Source organism: Entelurus aequoreus, linkage group LG05, assembly GCF_033978785.1.
Source record: "Entelurus aequoreus isolate RoL-2023_Sb linkage group LG05, RoL_Eaeq_v1.1, whole genome shotgun sequence".
In the NCBI taxonomy this organism is placed as follows: domain Eukaryota; kingdom Metazoa; phylum Chordata; class Actinopteri; order Syngnathiformes; family Syngnathidae; genus Entelurus; species Entelurus aequoreus.
In genome coordinates this window covers 18,606,799-18,628,590 of record NC_084735.1, presented here as the reverse complement: position 1 = coordinate 18,628,590, position 21,792 = coordinate 18,606,799, and the positions used below count along the sequence as shown (strand labels likewise).

The 21,792-nt window shown below is 35.5% G+C and overlaps 1 protein-coding gene across 3 annotated transcripts in view; it reads left to right on the top strand.

Annotated features, from left to right (window-relative positions):
- LOC133650249 (regulation of nuclear pre-mRNA domain-containing protein 1A-like) overlaps positions 1 to 21,792 on the top strand; it is a 35,528-nt gene that overhangs the window by 6,595 nt on the left and 7,141 nt on the right. Inside the window, exons 2-7 of one of the 3 annotated variants that reach the window (XM_062047276.1) lie at positions 3,940 to 4,069; positions 4,145 to 4,251; positions 4,324 to 4,433; positions 9,748 to 9,874; positions 14,497 to 14,672; positions 17,475 to 18,919. In XM_062047276.1, coding sequence (XP_061903260.1) covers positions 3,940 to 4,069; positions 4,145 to 4,251; positions 4,324 to 4,433; positions 9,748 to 9,874; positions 14,497 to 14,672; positions 17,475 to 17,528 — 704 coding nt within the window. In that variant the 3' untranslated portion in view covers positions 17,529 to 18,919. Of the gene's footprint in view, positions 1 to 3,939; positions 4,070 to 4,144; positions 4,252 to 4,323; positions 4,434 to 9,747; positions 9,875 to 14,496; positions 14,673 to 17,474; positions 18,920 to 21,792 lie in introns of those variants that run through there. The other 2 variants (XM_062047274.1, XM_062047273.1) reach the window with 2 other exon arrangements.

Sequence of the window (21,792 nt, the reverse complement as noted above, 5' to 3'; positions counted from 1 at the left end):
ATTCTCTACTATATAAGTATTGTTTGAGAGCAGAACTAAATGTCAAGAAAGGACAAGAGATCGCATTAGTTTTTTGTGGTTGCTATGCCTAAAAATAACTACGAAGACCTTGTGCAAATAAACGTCATGTAAGTAATAAATATTGTAATTGTTGGTCCGATCCAACATATTTTCTTTGTTTTTCATAACAGAAACTAAAAGCTTAGTTGTTGTTGTGCAGGAAAGACGAGTGCTTTATTCGACACGGATGACCACGTTAGCGTCTTTGGCGCTATTCGTTAGCATCATGAAATATCCTTAATAGTATTAATATACCTACTCAGTGGCCTAGTGGTTAGAGTGTCCGCCCTGAGATGGGTAGGTTGAGTTCAAACCCCGTCCGAGTCATACCAAAGACTATACAAATGGGAGCCATTACCTCCCTGCTTGGCACTCAGCATCAAGGGTTGGAATTGGGGGTTAAATAACCAAAAATGATTCCCGGGCGCGGCCACCGCTGCTGCTCACTGCTCCCCTCACCTCCCAGGGTGTGATCAAGGGTGATGGGTCAAATGCAGAAAATAATTTCGCCACACCTAGTGTGTGTGTGTGACAATCATTGGTACTTTAACCTTTAAAGGCCTACTGAAAGCCACTACTACCGACCACGCAGTCTGATAGTTTATATATCAATGATGAAATCTTAACATTGCAACACATGCCAATACGGCCGGGTTAACTTATGAAGTGACATTTAAAACTTCCCGGGAAATATCCGGCTGAAACATCGCGGTATGATGACGTATGCGCGTGACGAAGTCCGAGTAACGGAAGTTATGGTACCCCGTAGAATCCTATACAAAAAGCTCTGTTTTCATTTCATAATTCCACAGTATTCTGGACATCTTTTGCAATTTTTTTAATGAACAATGAAGGCTGCAAAGAAGACAGTTGTAGGTGGGATCAGTGTATTAGCAGCGGACTACAGCAACACAACCAGGAGGACTTTGTTGGAGCGCTAGCCGCCGACCTCACCTTGACTTCCTACGTCTCCGGGCCGCCAAACGCATCGGGTGAAGTCCTTCGTCCTTCTGCCGATCGCTGGAACGCAGGTGAGCACGGGTGTTGATGAGCAAATGAGGGCTGGCTGACGTAGGTGGAGAGCTAATGTTTTTAGCATAGCTCTGTGCAGTCCGGTTGCTAAGTTAGCTTCAATGGCGTCGTTAGCACAGCATTGTTAACCTTCGCCAGCCTGGAAAGCATTAACCGTGTATTTACATGTCCACGGTTTAATAGTATTGTTGATTTTCTATCTATCCTTCCAGTCAGGGGTTTATTTCTTTTGTTTCTATATGCAGTTAAAGCAAGATGCTATCACGTTAGCTCGTAGCTAAAGCATTTCGCCGATGTATTGTCGTGGAGATAAAAGGCACTGAATGTCCATTTCGCGTTCTCGACTCTCATTTTCAAGAGGATATAGTATCCGAGGTGGTTTGAAATACAAATCTGTGATCTACAATAGAAAAAGGAGAGTGTGGAATCCAATGAGCCAGCTTGTACCTAAGTTACGGTCAGAGCGAAAAAAGATACGTCCATCGCTGCCTCTCAAGTCATTCACTGTAACGTTCCTCATCTACGAATCTTTCATCCTCGCTCAAATTAATGGGGTAATCATCACTTTCTCGGTCCGAATCTCTCTCGCTCCATTGTAAACAACAGGGAATCGTGAGGAATCCTAGCTCCTGTGACGTCACGCTACTTCCGGTACAGGCAAGGCTTTTTTTTATCAGCGAGCAAAAGTTGCGAACTTTATCGTCGATTTTCTCTACTAAATCCTTTCAGCAAAAATATGGCAATATCGTGAAATGATCAAGTATGACACATAGAATGGATCTGCTATTCCCGTTTAAATAAAAAAAAATCATTTCAGTAGGCCTTTAACTTTAATAAACTAGATGAATACATCTCTGGTAGGCTCAAAAGCATATCCTGAGAGTTCCTGTACTCTAACAAACATATTTCTAAACTTCAATCTGGCTTCAGGAAAAAGCACAGTTCCATCACGGCTGCTACAAAAGTGATAAATGTTATACTTGTTGCTCTTGATGAAAAAACTTCTTGTGCTTACAATTTCATTGATCTGTCAAAAGCTTTTGACGCAGTGAATCATGCTATTTTAAAGCATTGTTTGGGACTATCTAATCATGTTGTTTTCTGGTTCACAAGTTATTTGAGTGACAGGAGCCAGTGTTATAAATGTGACAGTCTGTTTTCTGAATGTGTATATGTCCACAAGGGGGTGCCACAAGGTTCACTATTAGGAACCCCGTCTGTTCATTGTGTATATCAGGGTTCCTTAAACTTTTTTCCACCAGGGACCGGTTAAAAGTATGCATTTTTTTCACTGACCGGCTTTCCACGTGTACCAGATAAAAACAGCAAAAAATCAACTCACTATAACGCTGAAGTAGTGGGAGCCCCGAGCGTGTTTCTTTGTGAAGAGATGTTCCCCGGCATATACTAGTGTTGGACTGCGGGTGCCCCCTAGAATGTATTATGTGTTTTTTAGCTGACGTCCATTAGGCAGCAGTGGTACTCAGTTGTAATACACTTTTCCACCACTTGTGGCAGTAAAGACTATATAAAACAAACTGAAGAAGTCTGGCGCTAAAGTCATAGAGAAATTTCTTGAGCCTAAAAACTATGACTAAAGTGGTGAAGCTGTATTTTCATTTGCACTTAAATTTTATTGACATAACATATTTTTTAATAATTTAGTATATTTTAGCACAACATAATCCATATTGTATGTAAATGTATTGTTTATTTGGTTAGTACTTCTTTTTCAAATCAGCCTGACTTAAGCCTAAGGTTTATTTGTTAAATTAATATCATCTTTGTGATTAATTACCACATGCTTTTATATCATTTGACAAGGTAGTAAAATGTAAGTAGGTTAGATATAAATATTGAATATGATCAAAATCAAGAGTACGGTAAGATGACTAATTCAGTGTCGATATTGGAGTGGTCCCCGGGCTCCTCTGTAGTGGAAAAGTTGGGTCCCGAGGTCAAAAAGGTTAAGAACCCTTGCTATATGTAATGACCCTGCAGGGCACCGCAGATGGAAATTAGCCTTTAGCTACAATCTGGCACATTAACATTTTATATGTCCATTAATGTGCATTGTCCCATGTAGTATATATAACAAAGGAGTTGTAATATACATCTATGAACAAGCTTATTGGTGTGTTTAGTGCAGGGGTGTCAAAGTCAAGAATGAATGAGCTGTGGCCCTCGGGATGATATTTGATTAGTATTAGAACTGGCCCGCAGGCCACAGCCGCCTGCTGCTGTTTTGCACGCACCAATACTCCATCAGTGTTGGCGCTAGGAATTTTCAAACTGGGGTCCTAAGGACCCCATCAAGTCATAAAAATGGGGTCCCACTTTTTTGTAAGCGTTTTGAAAACAAATGATAAACGTATGCATTATCCTGTTATATCTCACACTCTATATCGGTGTTTTTCAACCTTTTTTGAGCCAAAGCACATTTTTTGCGTTGAAAAAATTTGGAGGCACACCACCAGTAGAAATCATTATAAAACGAAACTCAGTTGAAAGTAAAAAGTCGTTGGGTTTTCTAGTTTTTTTTGTGTAATAATGTAATCCAGGATGTTTTTATTGTCTTTGGAATTGTTTTGCTGGCCAATAAAAAATTAGCTGCGGGCCGCACTGTGGACATCCCCGTGCTAGAAAATATTATTAATGAATTTTATTTATAACACACTTCATAATTTTGGAATATCAAAGTGCTTCAGAGGAGAAAAACAAGAAGCAACTTAAATTAGTTTAAAAAATAATGACAAATATTACATATAAACATCAGACTTTATACATACAGCATCTTTGTTTTTGTTGTTAGAGTATTAATATGTGTGTGTGTGTTTGTGTGTGCAGCTCAGGTACCACGCAAGCTGACCTTCGTGTACTTGGCTAACGATGTCATCCAGAACAGCAAGAAGAAAGGACCAGAATTCACGCAGGATTTTGCGCCGGTCATCGTCGGCGCGTTCAAACATGTTCACAGGTCGGCAGGTGGACTTGTTGCTGTGTGATTTTGTCTGCGCATGCATTCCTAACTTGTGTGCGGTGCTCCCTGCAGGGACGGAGAGGACGGCTGCAAGAAGCAGCTTGGCCGGGTGTTGTCTATCTGGCAGGAGAGAGCCGTGTACGACAGCGACCTGCTGGACCAGCTCTCACAAGTCCTCTGTAAGCTTGCCTCGCCGCTACTGCTATAGAACGCTTAATTGTCGTGTAACGCTTTCCTGTGCTTCTGTGAAGACGGCGACAAGAAGGCCAAGAAGAGACCCTACGAGTCCATCCAAGCCTCAGAGGACCACTTTGCCTCCAGGAGTTCCCCAGGGGAGCCCCCACAGGTCCTGGTCCTGACGGTGTAGTAAGGAATGACACTTTCGGACATGTCCACATGTACACAAATTGACATTTTCCAATTTAGCATTGTAGCAGTGTTGGGCTAATTACGTCCAAAATGTCATACATTTGATATTGCTACTGTACCGTATTTTCCCGGACTTTAGAGCGTACCGGTATATAAGCCTCACCCATTACTTTTTAGAAGAAACGTTTTTTTGCCATATATTAACCGCACCGGACTATAGACTATAAATATGTACGTTGTGAAATTAGTTATTTACACAAATATTTTATAAATGTACATACCGTATTTTTCGGACTATAAGTCCCAATTTTTTTCATAGTTTGGCCGGGGGTGCGACTTATACTCAGGAGCGACTTATGTGTCAAATTATTAACACATTATCGTAAAATATCAAATAAATAATTATTTAGCTCATTCACGTAAGAGACTAGACGTATAAGATTTCATGGGATTTAGTGAATAAGAGTGACAGATTGTTTGGTAAACGTATAGTATGTTCTATATGTTATAGTTATTTGAATGACTCTTACCATAATATGTTACGTTAACATACCAGGCACGTTCTCAGTTGGTTATTTATGCCTCATATAACGTACACTTATTCAGCCTGTTGTTCACTATTCTTTATTTATTTTAAATAGCCTTTCAAATGTCTATTCTTGGTGTTGGATTTTATGAAATACATTTCCCCAAAAAATGCGACTTATACTCCAATGCGACTTATGTTTTTTTTCCTTCTTTATTATGCATTTTCGGCCGGTGCGACTTATACTCCGAAAAATACGGTACTTTAATTGTTGTACTGTCAGGTTCAAACACTGATGACATCTATTAAACAGACAAGAAGCAAGGAATTAAACAGACAGAATTCAATTCAGCTCAATTGAGGAGAAACGTCTGGGCTGCACTCTTTGTACAGTCTCCCACCACGCTCTGTTGAAAGATTGTACGCCTCCTCTTTTATTTGGACTTTCCCTGATTACATGGCAACAGCTGTTTCGAAAGGAAGGGGGGATCATAAACAGCCGTCGCCTTTGGTTACAAACCAGTTCAAAGAAAAGGTGCCTGGAGGGGGGTCAGGTCCTGCTTCCTCTCCGCTTTGTAGATCTCGGGTCAAGACATTATCTTCCTGTGGATTACAATACATCAAAGAAACCGACACCTTCATGACGCTTCCCATCCTACACAGTGGAGTTTTACAAGCCTTTTGATTGGTAAGATCAAAGAAAGCTTTTGTCTGCTCGCCGGGAACTCATTGAAACACAAAGTTTTGTGAAAACTTACATACAATTATTCTGACATTTACCATTGTTAATACCATATTTTTTCTATATGACTACAAAGTATTTTTTTAAATTTCATTTAAATTTTATATGGATAATACATTAGCTAATAATAAGTCAGAATTTGTGACATATAGTGATAATTATATGTCAAAGTTAACAGGGTTTCCAAACGGCTGATCAAACAAAACAGAAGTCATCGTCATGGACCCACTAGCTGCGCAAGCTAGCTCTCCAATCAGCTAAACAGACTCAATAAAGTATTTATTTATTATTTAATTTAAATTGTGTATGGTTAATAAACTAGGTAATAATAAGTCAGAATTTGTGACATATAGCCTAGTGTGTGACAATCATTGGTACTTTTACTTTTTAACTTTATATAGTGATAATTATTTGTCAAAGTTAAGGTTTCCAAACGGTGCCTGTAACACAGCAGTAAAACGTCTGGTCAAACAAAACAGAAGTCATGGTCATGGACCCACCAGCTGCGGAAGCTAGCTCTCCAATCAGCTAAACAGACTCAATAACTCCAAGGTGACGTTTTGGTGAATTTACTGAGGAATTTGTGAAGCTGAAACAATACCAAAAAATGCCATTGTAAGTTAATAATACCAACACGGACACTCATAGACGTAGACAATCAGCTAAACAGACTCAATAACTCCAAGGTGACGTTTTGGTGAATTTACTGAGGAATTTGTGAAGCTGAAACAATACCAAAAAATGCCATTGTAAGTTAATAATACCAACACGGACACTCATAGACGTGTTAGCATATTAGCAAATGCTAACGACGCTAGCTTGATTACATTACGATAGCTCGTACAAATATGCATGAAAACACTCCTACAGACATCACACATGGGACGGTTCATCCATCCATCCATTTCCTACCGCTTGTCCCTTTCGGGGTCGCGGGGGCTGCTGGAGCCTATCTCAGCTGCATTCGGTTCAGTAAGTATGAATTGTTTTAGTTATGGTTATGGCTGGCTGGGGGCCGCAACATCAAAGGGAAGTCAAAACTGAAGTTAAAAGTGCACTAAATATTTAACTAGGGCTGGGTGATATATCGATATACTCGATATATCGCGGGTTTGTCTCTGTGCGATATAGAAAATGACTATCGTGATATTCGAGTATGTTCTCACGCAGTTCCTTTTAGCTGGGGGCATTACACTACAGGTTCTTCTTCACTCTTTCTTGTCTCTCCTTCTCACAGAGACATAAAACAAGCGCACCTTCTTACATACGTCACATACGTATACGCCCTCGCGGAGAAGAGAGGTAGCGGCATGGGTAACGTTAGCTGTGGTGCGAGTGGTAATACGAGAGAAAGAAGGTGCGAATCTGGTAACAAATGAAGGAAGAATTAATTCCCAAGAAAAACAGCAGGGGTTGCATCGTCTGGCGGTGGTTTGGCTTCAAGCGGGAAGATGTCGAACAGACAACCGTAATTTGTCAAGTGTGGGGCAAAAGCGTTGCTACAAAAAGTAGCATTACTGCTAATGTAGCATCATTTGAAAAGTCACCTGCTAGAGAATGAAGAGTGCTTGAAACTCCGCATGTCAACATCTCCGTTCGGTGCCACACCAACAAAATGCTGAGGCAACCATTTCCACATCAACACCGTATGAAAAAAATTGTCAACAACAGAAGGAGATAACGTCCGCAGGAACCTACCACATAGCGAAGGACATACACTATTTGATTTCCTATTATGCAGCTCATTTTTATTTGACACTTATTGAAATATCTTGTGTGACATCATGCACAAAAGTGCACTTTATTTGTTTTAAACTATTGTAGTGGCGTTCTGTACAAAAAGTGCACTTTAATTGAGTGTTGTTTTGATATGTCATCTTAGTGACATCATGCACAAAAGTGCACTCATAGCTTGTTTTAAAATGTCTCTGACAATCTTGCACTTTCTGTTTGGAAATGACATGAATGTTTGTGCCACTGCTTAATAACTCTTTAATAAATACACTTTTGCTAAATTGACTTAGTTGTGATTTCCCTCTCTGCATGAAAGTTTAAAATGAGCATATATTAATGCAGTATGAAGAAGAATGTTTTAATGTAGACACATAGAATCATCATACTGCTGTGATTCTATGCATCAAGTGTTCATCCAAGGCTCAGGCAAAATATCGACATATATATCGTGTATTGTGACATGGCCTAAAAATATCGAGATATTAAAAAAAGGCCTTATTGCCCAGCCCTAAATTTAATACAACAAAAGTGAATGCAATGGGTAACCAAAAGAAAGTATGCCAAACAAAAAACAAAGCTAACATAAATGTGCTAAACAAGACTCTAGGCACGGGCAGTCAAGAAGTGACTTTCCTCTTCCTCATTGATTGTGGCTGTAGCGCCACCTGCTGCCTTGGCATGCACAAGTCAGCCTGTAAAAAGAGCGTATATATCAGGCATGTGATTTTTCCGTCTAAAGTCGTAATTCCGTCTTTTTTAATCTTGGGGAAAAAAATAATTATCTCCCGTTTTTCCGTTTTTTTTCCGACCCTAAATCAAGATTCGAGACGTAGGTTATATTACACCGTAGTTGATTGGTCGATATGTTCCCTGTGACCAATCAGGACATCTGTTATGAATGATGACGTTAATAACGTCATCATTCATAATGGTTATTACGGCCATTTTCCATATGTAAACAATGTCGGTTCTCGAGAGAAAGGACGCTTTAATCTTAAAAGAAATTGATAAACATGTCAAAAATAAGTTTCGATGGGACTGGATGGAAAGGGAAATCACTGATACTGTTGGGAAGAAGGAAGTTACGACTTTGTTCGGTGATTTTATTCGGAAAATCGATCGTCCCGGAAAGGTTTTGTGCATGTGGTGTTATGATAATATTGACTATGGATCACGAGGTTTCAAGGCTTTGGAAGTACATGCGAAACGCCAAAAACATATGAAACAACTTGAAGCAAGGAAAACAAACTTTTCACTAGCTGGTACTTTTGGATGTCAACCGAAAGTGAGCAAACCTTACGGACTTCATCCTTTGTTTACATCGACAACTGCCGTAGACATGGAGAGGAAAGATCCACCCACTTCAGTTGCAGACAGGGTTGTTAATAATGAGGTAAGCTAAAAAATATTTGCTTGCGAAATACGCATGTTTGTTTTAAATATTAACCAATTATTGCTTAGCGAAATATAAATGGGTTTTTCTAAAAATAAAAAGCCACGTGAAAATATATTATGAAATTACAGAAATTCAAAGAGTCGCATTATTGATTCCAGTTAACAATTTATTTGAAATAAATTTGCATATAATACTATTTTGTAATATTAAGTTCTTATGTAGTCTGTTGAAACTATTGTCAGTGGTGTAACAATCTTGAAGGTAAATATTTTCACACTTGTTTCATGCAATATGTCAGTGTCCTCACATTATTATTATTTCCTATTTTCAAATATGAGTAAACAATACTAAACATGTTTAATTATTTTCATAAATGTATATCCTATTTTGGCGAAAATAATTAAATGTTTACATTACATGAACTGAAGTAATGTGGTAATACTGTAAATAAACTGTAGATAATAACACTGATCAATGTGACACCTGTGGATGTGAAATGAACAGAAGATGTAAATATTAGTGACTAAACACTGTTGGGACTGAACCATATACAGTGATTCATTAGGATAATTGGGTTATGTATGTTCTATTAATGTTTTCATGTCTTTAAACACTAAAATATTTTCTTCAAATGGTGCTGTCTTTGTTAATTTTAGCATGTTAAATTGGTGAAAAACCAGGAGCTTCGGGGGGCGTTGCCCCCATTGTCCCCCCACCAGGGCACCTGGCTGGGGCCCTTCGTCCCCCAGACCCCCGGAAATTTTTTCAGTCTTTTTCATTGTGGTCAAATCACATGCCTGATATATATTTTGATTGACCGGTGTACATGTGGACATAAGCTGGGACGAGACAATATTTAATGATCGAACATCTTCCGCAAACTAAACGCCTCCTCCTTTTGCCCGCAGACGTCCGAGTTGATCCGAGCGCTCCAGGAGCTGGAGAACGCCACCTCGGGAGACTCGCTGTTGCGTCAGCGCATCTCCTCGCTTCCCGCCGAAGTGCAGGACACATCCTTGCTTCACAGGATCACAGGTAGGGACTGACGAGGAGGCGGGGCCTAACTCACTAATGCACCCACCAGCCACTTCTTTAGGTACACTTAGGTATCACGTCATATACTTCATCCATCCTGTCATGTGCCTTCTTTCTGTTTTCTCTAACTTTTTTATATTCTCAAATGTTGTTACATTATTCTCGAAATAAAATAAACATCAAATAAAAAAACTTTTTTTTTTTTTCTTAATGACGGCATAGTATTTTTTAATGACATTTCATTTAAATTTTATATTAATAAATTAGCTAATAAGTCAGAATTAGAATTTTTTTTTTCAAACGGGATTAAATGTAATAATTTTTACCATCAAATATGTTAAAACCTTACAGATGATTATTTTTTATGATACATGTGCGTTGAGTCCAAGGAATTTATTTTATTTTTGTAACTTTTCTGTTATTTAAAACTCTCTTTTATTGTATTCTCAAATATTGTTGTCAGTTCAACTGAGTCTTACATTTTTGCTAAAATAAAATAAACAAGAAATAATAATAAAAATAAAAATGATTCTTGTATATGACTTTTATTATTTGTCTATTAAATTTCATCTTTTAAATAAATTAGCTAATAACTCAGAATTTGAAATAGTGATAATTAATAAATATATATCTGTCAAAGTTAACAAGACAACGCTAATTTCCTTCCTACTGCACTATTTTTTTTAAACGTGATTAAATAAAATATTTTTTAACAATCAAATATGTTAAAACCTTACAGATGATTACTTTTATGATACATGTGCGTTGAGTCCAAGGAATTTATTTTATTTTTGTAACTTTTCTATGTCATTTAAAGCTCTCTCTTATTATATTCTCAAATATTGTTGTTAGTTCAACTGATTCTTACATTTTTGCTAAAATAAACAAGAAATAATAAAAAATTTAAATTATTCTTGTATATGACTATTTTTTTATTATGTCTATTAAATTTCATATTGTTAATAAATGAGCTAATAACTCAGAATTTGAAATAGTGTTAATTAATAAATATATCTGTCAAAAATAACGAAATAACCCTAATTTCCTTCCTACTGCACTAATTTTTTTAAACGTGATTAAATTAAATATTTTTTAACAATTAAATATGCTTAAACCTTACAGATTATTATTTTTATGATACATGTGCGTTGAGTTCAAGGAATTTATTTTATTTTTGTAACTTTTCTGTCTCATTTAAAGCTCTCATTATATTCTCAAATATTGTTGTTAGTTCAACTGATTCTTACATTTTTGCTAAAATAAAATAAACAAGAAATAATAATAAAAAATAAAAAATATTCTTGTATATGACTGTTTTTTTATTATATGTCTATTAAATTTCATATTGTAAATAAATTAGCTAATAACTCAGAATTTGAAATAGTGATAATTAATAAATATGGCTGTCAAAGTTAACGAGATAACGCTAATTTCCTTCCTACTGCACAATTTTTTTTAAACGTGATTAAATAAAATATTTTTTAACAATCAAATATGCTAAAACCTTACAGATGATTATTTTTATGATACATGTGCGTTGAGTCCTAGGACTTTATTTTATTTTTATAACTTTTTTATGTTATTTAAAGCTCTCCCTGATTATATTTTCAAATATTGTTGGATTAGTTTAACTGATTCTTACATTTTTCCTAAAATGTAATGAACAAGAAATAATAAAAACTTTAAATTATTCATCTATATGACTGTATTTTTTCATTATATTTCATTAAAATGTTATATTGTTATAACTTAGCTAATAATAAGTCAGAAAAAGTAATTATTTGATGTCATTTTCCTTCGTTCCACTCGGCTTCATACGCCTCCGTAAATGCGTTTAAAAGAGTCCGTCCACTTCCCATAGCTTCGCGTAATGAAAATAATTTAGTAAAAACTAATAAACAATAAACTGAAAGTAATTTAAAGACTACGGCTGAGTAAAAACTCTGTCAGATAGTTCCACTGATCAGCGTTCTTCAGCACAAGGATTCCCCACAAAAGTTCCTTTCGTTCTTCTTCCTCTCCGTTGTCAAGTTTGTTGTAGTAGAACTACACAATAAATAAGAAACAAGTCGTCCTCGCATTCTCCGTAATGGCGGTCGTGTGTTTGAAAAACAAGTTTTAGGAACGCCCCCAACGGTGTTCAACCAATCAGCGTCAAAAGTCCTGCAGAGCAGGCAGGAACTCAGAAAGGTTCCTGAAGAACTAAATCTACCTGGGTAGTTTTTAGTGGAAACACAGGGGGAACTTCATTGAAAGGATGGGAAGTTCCTGCGGTGGCCTAGGGCCTCATATTAATATAAACGCTAATGCAGACAAACTATTTGAGCTAACTATCTTATACTGCTATATTGACATATTGAGCGGCTGCATCACCTCTGAAGTGGTGAAAGTTAATTCTAGATTATAAGTCATGCCTCTCACCTGGATAGTAGAAGGTAGTGGACATAAACCGAGAAGTTGGTCAACTTTGACATCCAACTTAGATGGCGAGAAAGACATGAAAAGACCTTTGGGAGGATTATGATTAATTCTTCATCAAAACGGGAAGATATAAACATCCCAGTGCGAGCAGACATTGTACAGTAAGTGATTGTTTTATTTTGTCTGTAGTTTGTATATCTGGTTTAGCACTTAGCAATACTGCTACATGATGTTTAGTGTTTCACGAAGCTGTTTAGCACACCGCTTCTAAAACTCGTAGATCATCCTCCTTATATTCAGGTTCAAAAATATAAGTTTATGGATTATCATTTGTCCCATAATAGTTTTTGTTGTCTCTCATGAACTTCACCATTAGTAGTGTTTTGGTTGCGGAAGGGAAAAGCAAACATTGTGATTAGAGATGTCCGATAATATCGGACTGCCGATATTATCGGTCGATAAATGCTTTAAAATGTAGTATCGGAAATTATCGGTATCGGTTTCAAAAAGTAAAATTTATGACTTTTTAAAACGCCGCTCTACGGAGTGGTACACGGACGTAGGGAGAAGTACAGAGCGCCAATAAACCTTAAAGGCACTGCCTTTGCGTGCCGGCCCAATCACATAATAAGGGCGGCCGTATAAACAACTTTAACACTGTTACAAATATGCGCCACACTGTGAACCCACACCAAACAAGAATGACAAACACTATTCGGGAGAACATCCGCACCGTAACACAACTTAAACACAACAGAACAAATACCCAGAACCCCTTGCAGCACTAACTCTTTCGGGACGCTACAATATACACCCCCCGCTATACCCTACCTCAACCCCGCCCACCTCAACCTCCCTCAGGGAGAGCATGTCCCAAATTCCAAGGTGCTGTTTTGAGGCATGTTAAAAAAAATAATGCACTTTGTGACTTCAATAATAAATATGGCAGTGCCATGTTGGCACTTTTTTTCCATAACTTGAGATGATTTATTTTGGAAAACCTTGTTACATTGTTTAATGCATCCAGCGGGGCATCACAACAAAATTACCGGTAGGCATAATAATGTGTTAATTCCACCACTGTATATATCTGTATCGGTTGATATCGGAATCGGTAATTAAGAGTTGGACAATATTGGAATATCGGATATCTGCAAAAAAGCAATTATCGGACATCTCTAATAGTGATGCGTCTGTGAAATTAATACGCCGCCCTTTGCTTAAAATGAGCAAAATAGGTAAATAATATATTTTAATACGAATAGGTACAGCATGTATATAAAACCTTCATAGAGGCTTTTTTGAAGCGCTTTATATGCGGAATAGAGCGACCACCATTAGCTCCATTGTTAACTGACTTTTACTAATGTTTATTTATGATTTGGAATCCACAAAAAAAAGACAATTATAGCATCCAAACATCCAAAAAACGTGCAGTTCTCCTCTAAGTGGAGAACTGCACTGAAGCATGGAAATGAGTCCCCTGTTTGAGTGTTTGTCTCCATTTTGTCTTGAGCTGTTTCAGAAAAAGCATAATGTTTAATAAACAAATATTTGCTTAACCTCTTAAGGCCCAAGCTGTTTGTTTACATGCTTTTTTTTATTTCTCTTTGCTATTTGGGCTTATTGGACTCTAATTAGAATAAAAACTAAGAATCATCTTTTGATATGATGTACTTAGTCCATAAGTAACAAACGTGTACTTCATGTTTAGTGACATGCTAATTCTTATTTTTACACTTTTTTTTTTCCAAATTCCATTGTATGTTATACTCTTCTGACACCACCAGATGGCAGTATAAGTGTCCACATAAGTGGCCATAAGACCCCAATTCAGTAGTGTACACAATTTTGGAAATAAGAGCTAAAAGGTGCTGTCCACGCATGTGGCCACTAGGGCCTTTTTAAAGCAACAAATTGTCCAGGCCCCTGTTGATATTATTAAACTTGACAATGATCACACTTACTAAAGATAGAAACAAACTTTTATTAACTACGGACAAAAAAAAGAAATATTCGAATGGTTTGACAGCCTATGGTAAGAATAAAGAAAACGTGTGAGACCTGATGCAGTAGCGTTGGAAACAAGGGTGAAATAATTTGTGGTGAGGACAAGTAGGCTGCTGAGACGACGTGACCGAGCAAGAGTCCAAAGTAGAAGAAGAAAGCCCCCAATGTGTTTTGTGCTGATGACCTTCCAGATAAGGAGTCGGGGGAGCGCATCTCGCGGCTGGTTGATGACGCCTGCATGCTGCTGGCCGACTACAGCGGCCGCCTGGCGGCGGATATTGACGACCGGCGGCAGCTGACGCGCACGCTCAGCAGCTTCCTGCAAAGCCAGAAGGACGGCCTGGTCCAGAACGAGCAGAAACTTGAAGTGCGTAAAAATATATATATATATTTTTTCCATTTTCTACATTTTGTTATGTTACATAAAGCCATATTCCAAAACAGAATACATCCATTTTGTCCTCAAAATTCTGCACACAATACCCCATAACAACAATGTGAAAAGTTTTGAATTTTTTGTATTAATTTAGCTAATTTATTAAAGTTAAAGTACTAATGATTGTCACACACACACACAATAGATGTGGTGAAATTATTCTCTGCATTTGACCCATCACCCTTGATCACCTCCTGGGAGGTGAGGGGAGCAGTGAGCAGCAGCGGTGGCCGCGCCCGGGAATCTTTTTTGGTGATTTAACCCCCAATTCCAACCCTTGATGCTGAGTGCCAAGCAGGGAGGTAGTGGCTCCCATTTTTATAGTTTTTGGTATGACTCGGCTGGGGTTTGAACTCACGACCTACTGATCTCTGGACGGACTCTAACCACTCGGCCACTGAATAGGTTAAACTACAAACCCCGTTTCCATATGAGTTGGGAAATTGTGTTCGATGTAAATATAAACGGAATACAATCATTTGCAAATCATTTTCAACCCATATTCAGTTGAATATGCTACAAAGACAACATATTTGATGTTCAAACTGATAAACACTTTTTTTTTGTGCAAATAATCATTAACTTTAGAATTTGATGTCAGCAACACGTGACAAAGAAGTTGGGAAAGGTGGCAATAAATACTGATAAAGTTGAGGAATGCTCATCAAACACTTATTTGGAACATCCCACAGGTGAACAGGCAAATTGGGAACAGGTGGATGCCATGATTGGGTATAAAAGTAGATGCCATGAAATGCTCAGTCATTCACAAACAAGGATGGGGCGAGGGTCACCACTTTGTCAACAAATGCGTGAGCAAATTGTTGAACAGTTTAAGAAAAACCTTTCTCAACCAGCTATTGCAAGGAATTTAGGGATTTCACCATCTATGCTCGGTAATATCATCAAAGGGTTCAGGGAATCTGGAGAAATCACTGCACGTAAGCAGCTAAGCCCGTGACCTTCCATCCCTCAGGCTGTACTGCATCAACAAGCGACATCAGTGTAAAGGATATCACCACATGGGCTCAGGAACACTTCAGAAACCCACTGTTAGTAACTACAGTTGGTCGCTACATCTGTAAGTGCAAGTTCAAACTCTCCTATGCAAGGCGAAAACCGTTTATCAACAACACCCAGAAACGCCGCCGGCTTCGCTGGGCCTGAGCTCATCTAAGATGGACTGATACAAAGTGGAAAAGTGTTCTGTGGTCTGACGAGTCCACATTTCAAATTCTTTTTGGAAACTGTGGACGTCGTGTCCTCCGGACCAAAGAGGAAAAGAACCATCCGGATTGTTCTAGGCGCAAAGTGTAAAAGCCAGCATGTGTGATGGTATGGGGGTGTATTAGTGCCCAAGGCATGGGTAACTTACACATCTGTGAAGGCGCCATTAATGCTGAAAGGTACATACAGGTTTTGGAGCAACATATGTTGCCATCTAAGCAACGTTACCATGGACGCCCCTGCTTATTTCAGCAAGACAATGCCAAGCCACGTGTTACATCAACGTGGCTTCATAGTAAAAGAGTGCGGGTACTAGACTGGCCTGCCTGTAGTCCAGACCTGTCTCCCATTGAAAATGTGTGGCGCATTATGAAGCCTAAAATAGCACAACAGAGACTGTTGAACAACTTAAGCTGTACATCAAGCAAGAATGGGAAAGAATTCCACCTGAGAAGCTTTAAAAATGTGTCTCCTCAGTTCCCAAACCTTTACTGAGTGTTGTTAAAAGGGAAGGCCATGTAACACAGTGGTGAACATGCCCTTTCCCAACTACTTTGGCACGTGTTGCAGCCATGAAATTCTAAGTTAATTATAATTTGCAAACAAAAAATAAAGTTTATGAGTTTGAACATCAAATATGTTGTCTTTGTAGTGCATTCATTTGAATATGGGTTGAAAAGGATTTGCAAATCATTGTATTCCGTTTATATATTTAAATCTAACACAATTTCCCAACTCCTACGGAAACAGGGTTTGTAAGTAATCTCAAAGTAAAAAAATGACAGCCTAAATTTACTCCACACTGCTGCATTCACCTTAGTCTAGTCAGGGAGGCGACCAAGAACCCGGTGGTCACTCTGTCAGAGCCACAGCATTCCTCCGTGGAGAGAGGAGAACTTTCCAGAAGCAAACCACCAATCAGGCTTGTATGATAGAGTGGCCAGACGGAAGCCATTTCTTTGTAGAAAGTTTGCCAAAATGCACCTGAAAGACTCTCGGACCATGAGAAACTCAATTATTTGGTCTGATGAGACGAAGATTGAAGTTTTTGGCGTGAAAGTTGGGAGGAAACTAGGCAATACGTCCCTTCAGTGAAGCGTGGTGGTGGCAGCATCATGCTGTGGGGTTGCTTTTCATTGGCAGGAACTGGGAGACTAGTGAGGACAGAGGGAAAGATGAATGCAGCAATGTACAGAGACATCCTGGATGAAAACCAACGCTTCCCATCCAACCTGATGGAGCTTGAGAGGTGCTGCAAAGAGGAAAGGCCCAAACTGCTCAAAGATAGGTGTGCCAAGCTTGTGGCATCGTATCCAAAAAGACTTGAGGCTGTAATTGCTGCCAAGGGTGCATCAACAAAGGGTTAGGGTGTTTGAAAAACACCTTTTGGCATTGTCATTACGGGGTATTGTGTGTAGAAGTTTGAGGACCAAAGTGAATGTATTCCATGATGAAATAAGGCTGCAGCATAACAAACATTGCTGTGAATGATACACTAACACACAGGTCATTTCCAACTGTTGTCTTCTCACACACACACCTGCTGGAGTTTGGAGCTGATTGCAGGTTTGTTGTCCACGCGGCAGGAGAACCACGTCCCTCTTGCCACTTTGGAATGGAAACAAAAAAAAGAGACAATTCAAATAAAGGAAAGTCGTCTTGTCAGTGCTCTTTTTTTTTACCTTTCACATGTTCCAAGACTAACACATTTCTAGTCCAGTAGAATAGGATGCAGCTGTCCATTGTTCTGCTGATTACTTTGTTCCGTTTATTAAGTCATTTGATTTTAAAAAATGCATATTTTTAGGGTAAATAGTTGAAATAAACTTACCATAATCTTCATTACCTTCTTTGACCTTATTTTACTTTGTTTTAACTTATTTTACCTCTTTTTTTTAACCTTCTATTTAACTTATTTTATATATCATTTACCTTGTATTTATTTTACCTCTTATGTACCTTCTATTTAATTATTTTACCTTTTATTTATCTTCTATTTACCTTATTTTACCTCTTATTTACCTTATGTTACCTCTTATTTACCTTCTATTTAAATATTTTACCTTTTATTTATCTTCTATTTAATTTATTTGCCTTCTATTTAAAGTGCCTTCCTTGACTGTCTTTTACCTTCTTCTTTTTTAAATCTTATTTTACCTTTTATATTCCTTATTTTACCTGCTTTTTAAAATATTTTACCTTTTATTTAACCTCTTTACCTTTTTATTTAACCTACTTTACCTTTTATTTGCCTTATTTACCATGTATATATCTTGTATTTAACTTACTCTCTTTTCTTTATCTTCTCTTTAACTTATTTTACCTTCTATAATTTATTTTACTTTTTATTGACCTTTTTATTTACATTTACCTTTTTGACTTTTTATTTAGCGTCTATTCCATTTGCTTTACCTTCTGTTATGCAGTCCGGGTGTTGTAAATGTTCATTAGTTACACTCAAACGATAAATTGAAGCAACAGAAAATTAATCCAAGCTTTTTTGTAATCAAATGAATGGATGACTGCTTGTAGCCCTACAGTAGTGACTTGGTTAATGATACGTTCTGCAAGTGACGTTGTTAACCAGGTTTTCCCAAAGGAGACAATGTAAAAAACAGAGACATGCAGAAAATAAATAAATTGTTCATGAAAAGGAAAGTGACCAGAGAGGAGCGCAGAGGAAAATGTAAACATCAAACGTTAAAAAACACTTTTTTTCTTTATCTGAGGTAACACTGTAACAGATTTTTAAAAATTGTATTTTTTATTTTTTATTTTAATGTTCGTTTTTAAACCAAAAAACCATTACAACAAGCTAATTAATTTTTAAAAATTATTTTATGTTTGTTTTAACCGAAAATAACGTTACAAGACATTCTTTAACTGAGGCACCACTATATTAGCGGTTGTTTTATTTTAATCATTTTAATGTTTGTTTTTAACGGAAATTAATGTTATAACACATTTTTTAGTTGAGGTACCACTGCAATAGCTTTTTAAAATGTATGTTTGTTCCTTTACATTTTTGTTTTTAACCAAAAATAATACATTTTACAAAAGAGGCACCACTGTAGTAGCTTTAAAAATAAATAAAAAAGATTATTAATTTTTATTTTGTTTTTTAACCAAACATAACACATTCTATAAATAACTTTTTTAAAGTAAAATTATTATTAATTTTAATGTATGTTTTTAACCTAAAATAACACATTATTTAACTGAGTCACCACTGTTAATAGCTTTGTATTTTATTTTATTAATTTTAATGTTTGTTTTTAACCGAAAATAACACAACACATTCTTTAACGAAGGTAGGACTCGTTTTTTTTTAATTAAATGTAATGTTTGTTTTTAAACAAAAATAACATAACACATTCTTTAACTGAGGCACCACTGTAATATATATTTTAATTTATTTTTTATTTATTTTAATGTTTTTTTAACCAAAAATAACATTGTAACACATTCTTTAACTGAGGGTACCACTGTAATAGCTTTTTTCAATGTATTTTTTAAACCAATTTTAATGTTTGTTTTTAACCACAAATAACAATACATTATTAAACTGTAGTACCCTTGTAATATATATATTTGTATTTTATTTTTAATAATTGTAATATTTGTTTTTAACCAAAAATAACATAATACCACATTATTTAACTGAGGCACCACTGTAATAGCATTTATATAATTTATTTTGTAATTAATTTTAATCTTTTTTTTTAACCAACAATGACATAGCACATTCTATATCTGAGGCACCACTATAATAGCTTTTTTAAATGTATTACATTTTTTTAATGTTTGTTTTTAACCAACAATAACGTTATAACACATTCTTTAACTGTGGTACCACTGTAATAACTTTTTAATTATTTTTAAATTAATTTTAATGTTTGTTTTTAATCAAAAATGATGTTATAACACATCTTTTAACTGTGATACCACTGTAATAGCTTTGTAAATTAATTTTTATTCATTTTAATCTTTGTTTTTAACCAAAAATGATGTTATAACACATTCTGTAACTTAGGCACCACTGTAATAGATTTTTTAATTTATTTTTATTAATTGTTATCTTTGATTTTAATAAAAAATAACATAATACCACATTCTTTAACTGGTATTATTGGTAACTGTAGCTTTTTTTAAACAATTTTTAATGTATGCTTTTAACCAAAAATAAAGTTATAACTCATTCTTTAACTGAGGCACCAATGTAATAGCTTTTTAAATGTATTTTTCTTAATTGTATTCTTTGTTTTTAACCAAAAATTACGTAAAAAATACCTAGCTTCAAAAAAATTTAAGAAAATAAATTTAAATGTTTGTTTTTAACCAAAAATAACATAACACCACATTATGTATCTGTGGTACCACTGTAACAGCTTTTTTAAAATGTATTTACATTTATTTTAATGTTTGTTTTTAACCAAAAATAACATAATACCATTCTTTACTGTGGTACCACTGTAATAGCATTTTTATTAAATTTTTTAAACCAAAAATAACATACCACAGTCTTTAACTGAGGCACCACTGTAATAGCTTTTTTTAAAATATATTTTTATTTATTTTAATGTTTGTTTTGAACCAAAAAAAAAGTTCTAACACATGCTTTAACTGTTATACCACTGTAATAGCTTTTTAAATGTATTTTTATTCATTTGAATCTTTGTTTTTAACCAAAAATGATGTTATAACATAATACCTAGATTTTAAAATGTATGTTTAAAATTAATTTTAGTGTTTGTTTTTAACCAAAAATAACATAATACCACATTCTTTAACCGAGGCACCACAAAGCTGTTTGTTTTATTTTATTAATGTTAATGGGTTTTTTAAAACCAAAAATCACGTAATGCATTCTTTAACCAAGGCACCACTGTAATAGCTGTTTTAATTCATTTTTAAAATTAATTTTAATGTTGGTTTTTAACCAAAAATAACCTTATACCGCATTCTTTAACCAAGGCACCACTGTAATAGCTGTTTTAATTCATTTTTAAATTAATTTTAAGATTTGTTTTAAACAAAAAATAACGTTAGAACGCATTCTTTAACCAAAGCACCACTGTATTAGATGTTTTCATTCATTTTTAAATTAATTTTAAGATTTGTTTTAAACAAAAAATAACGTTATATATATAGCATAATACCTAGATTTTAAAAATTATTTTTTTAAATTAATTTTAGTGTTTGTTTCTAACCAAAAATAACATAATACCACATTCTTTAACTGAGGCACCACTGTAATAGATGTTTTCGTTAATTTTTAAAATTAATTTTAATGTTTGTTTTTAACCAAAAATAACCTTATAGCACATTCATTATATATATTATATATATATATATATATATATTATATATATATATATATATATCATTTAACTGTGGTACCACTGTAATAGCATTTTAAATTTTTTGTAATTAATTTTAATGTTTGCTTCTAACCAAAAATAACAATCTAACGCATTCTTTAACCAAGGCACCACTGTAATAGCTGTTTTAATTCAGTTTAATGTTTGTTTTTAACCAAAAATAACGTTATAACGCATTCTTTAACCAAGGCACCACTATAATAGCTGTTTTAATTCATTTTTAAAATTAATTTTAATGTTTGTTTTTAGCCAAAAATAATGTTATAACGCATTCTTTAACCAAGGCACCACTGTAATAGGTATTTTAATTCATTTTGTTATTAATTTTAATGTTTGTTTTGAACCAAAAGTAACGTTATAACACATCATTTAACTGTGGTACCACTGTAATAGCTGTTTTAATTATTTTTTATTAATTTTAATGTTTATTTTTAACAAACAAT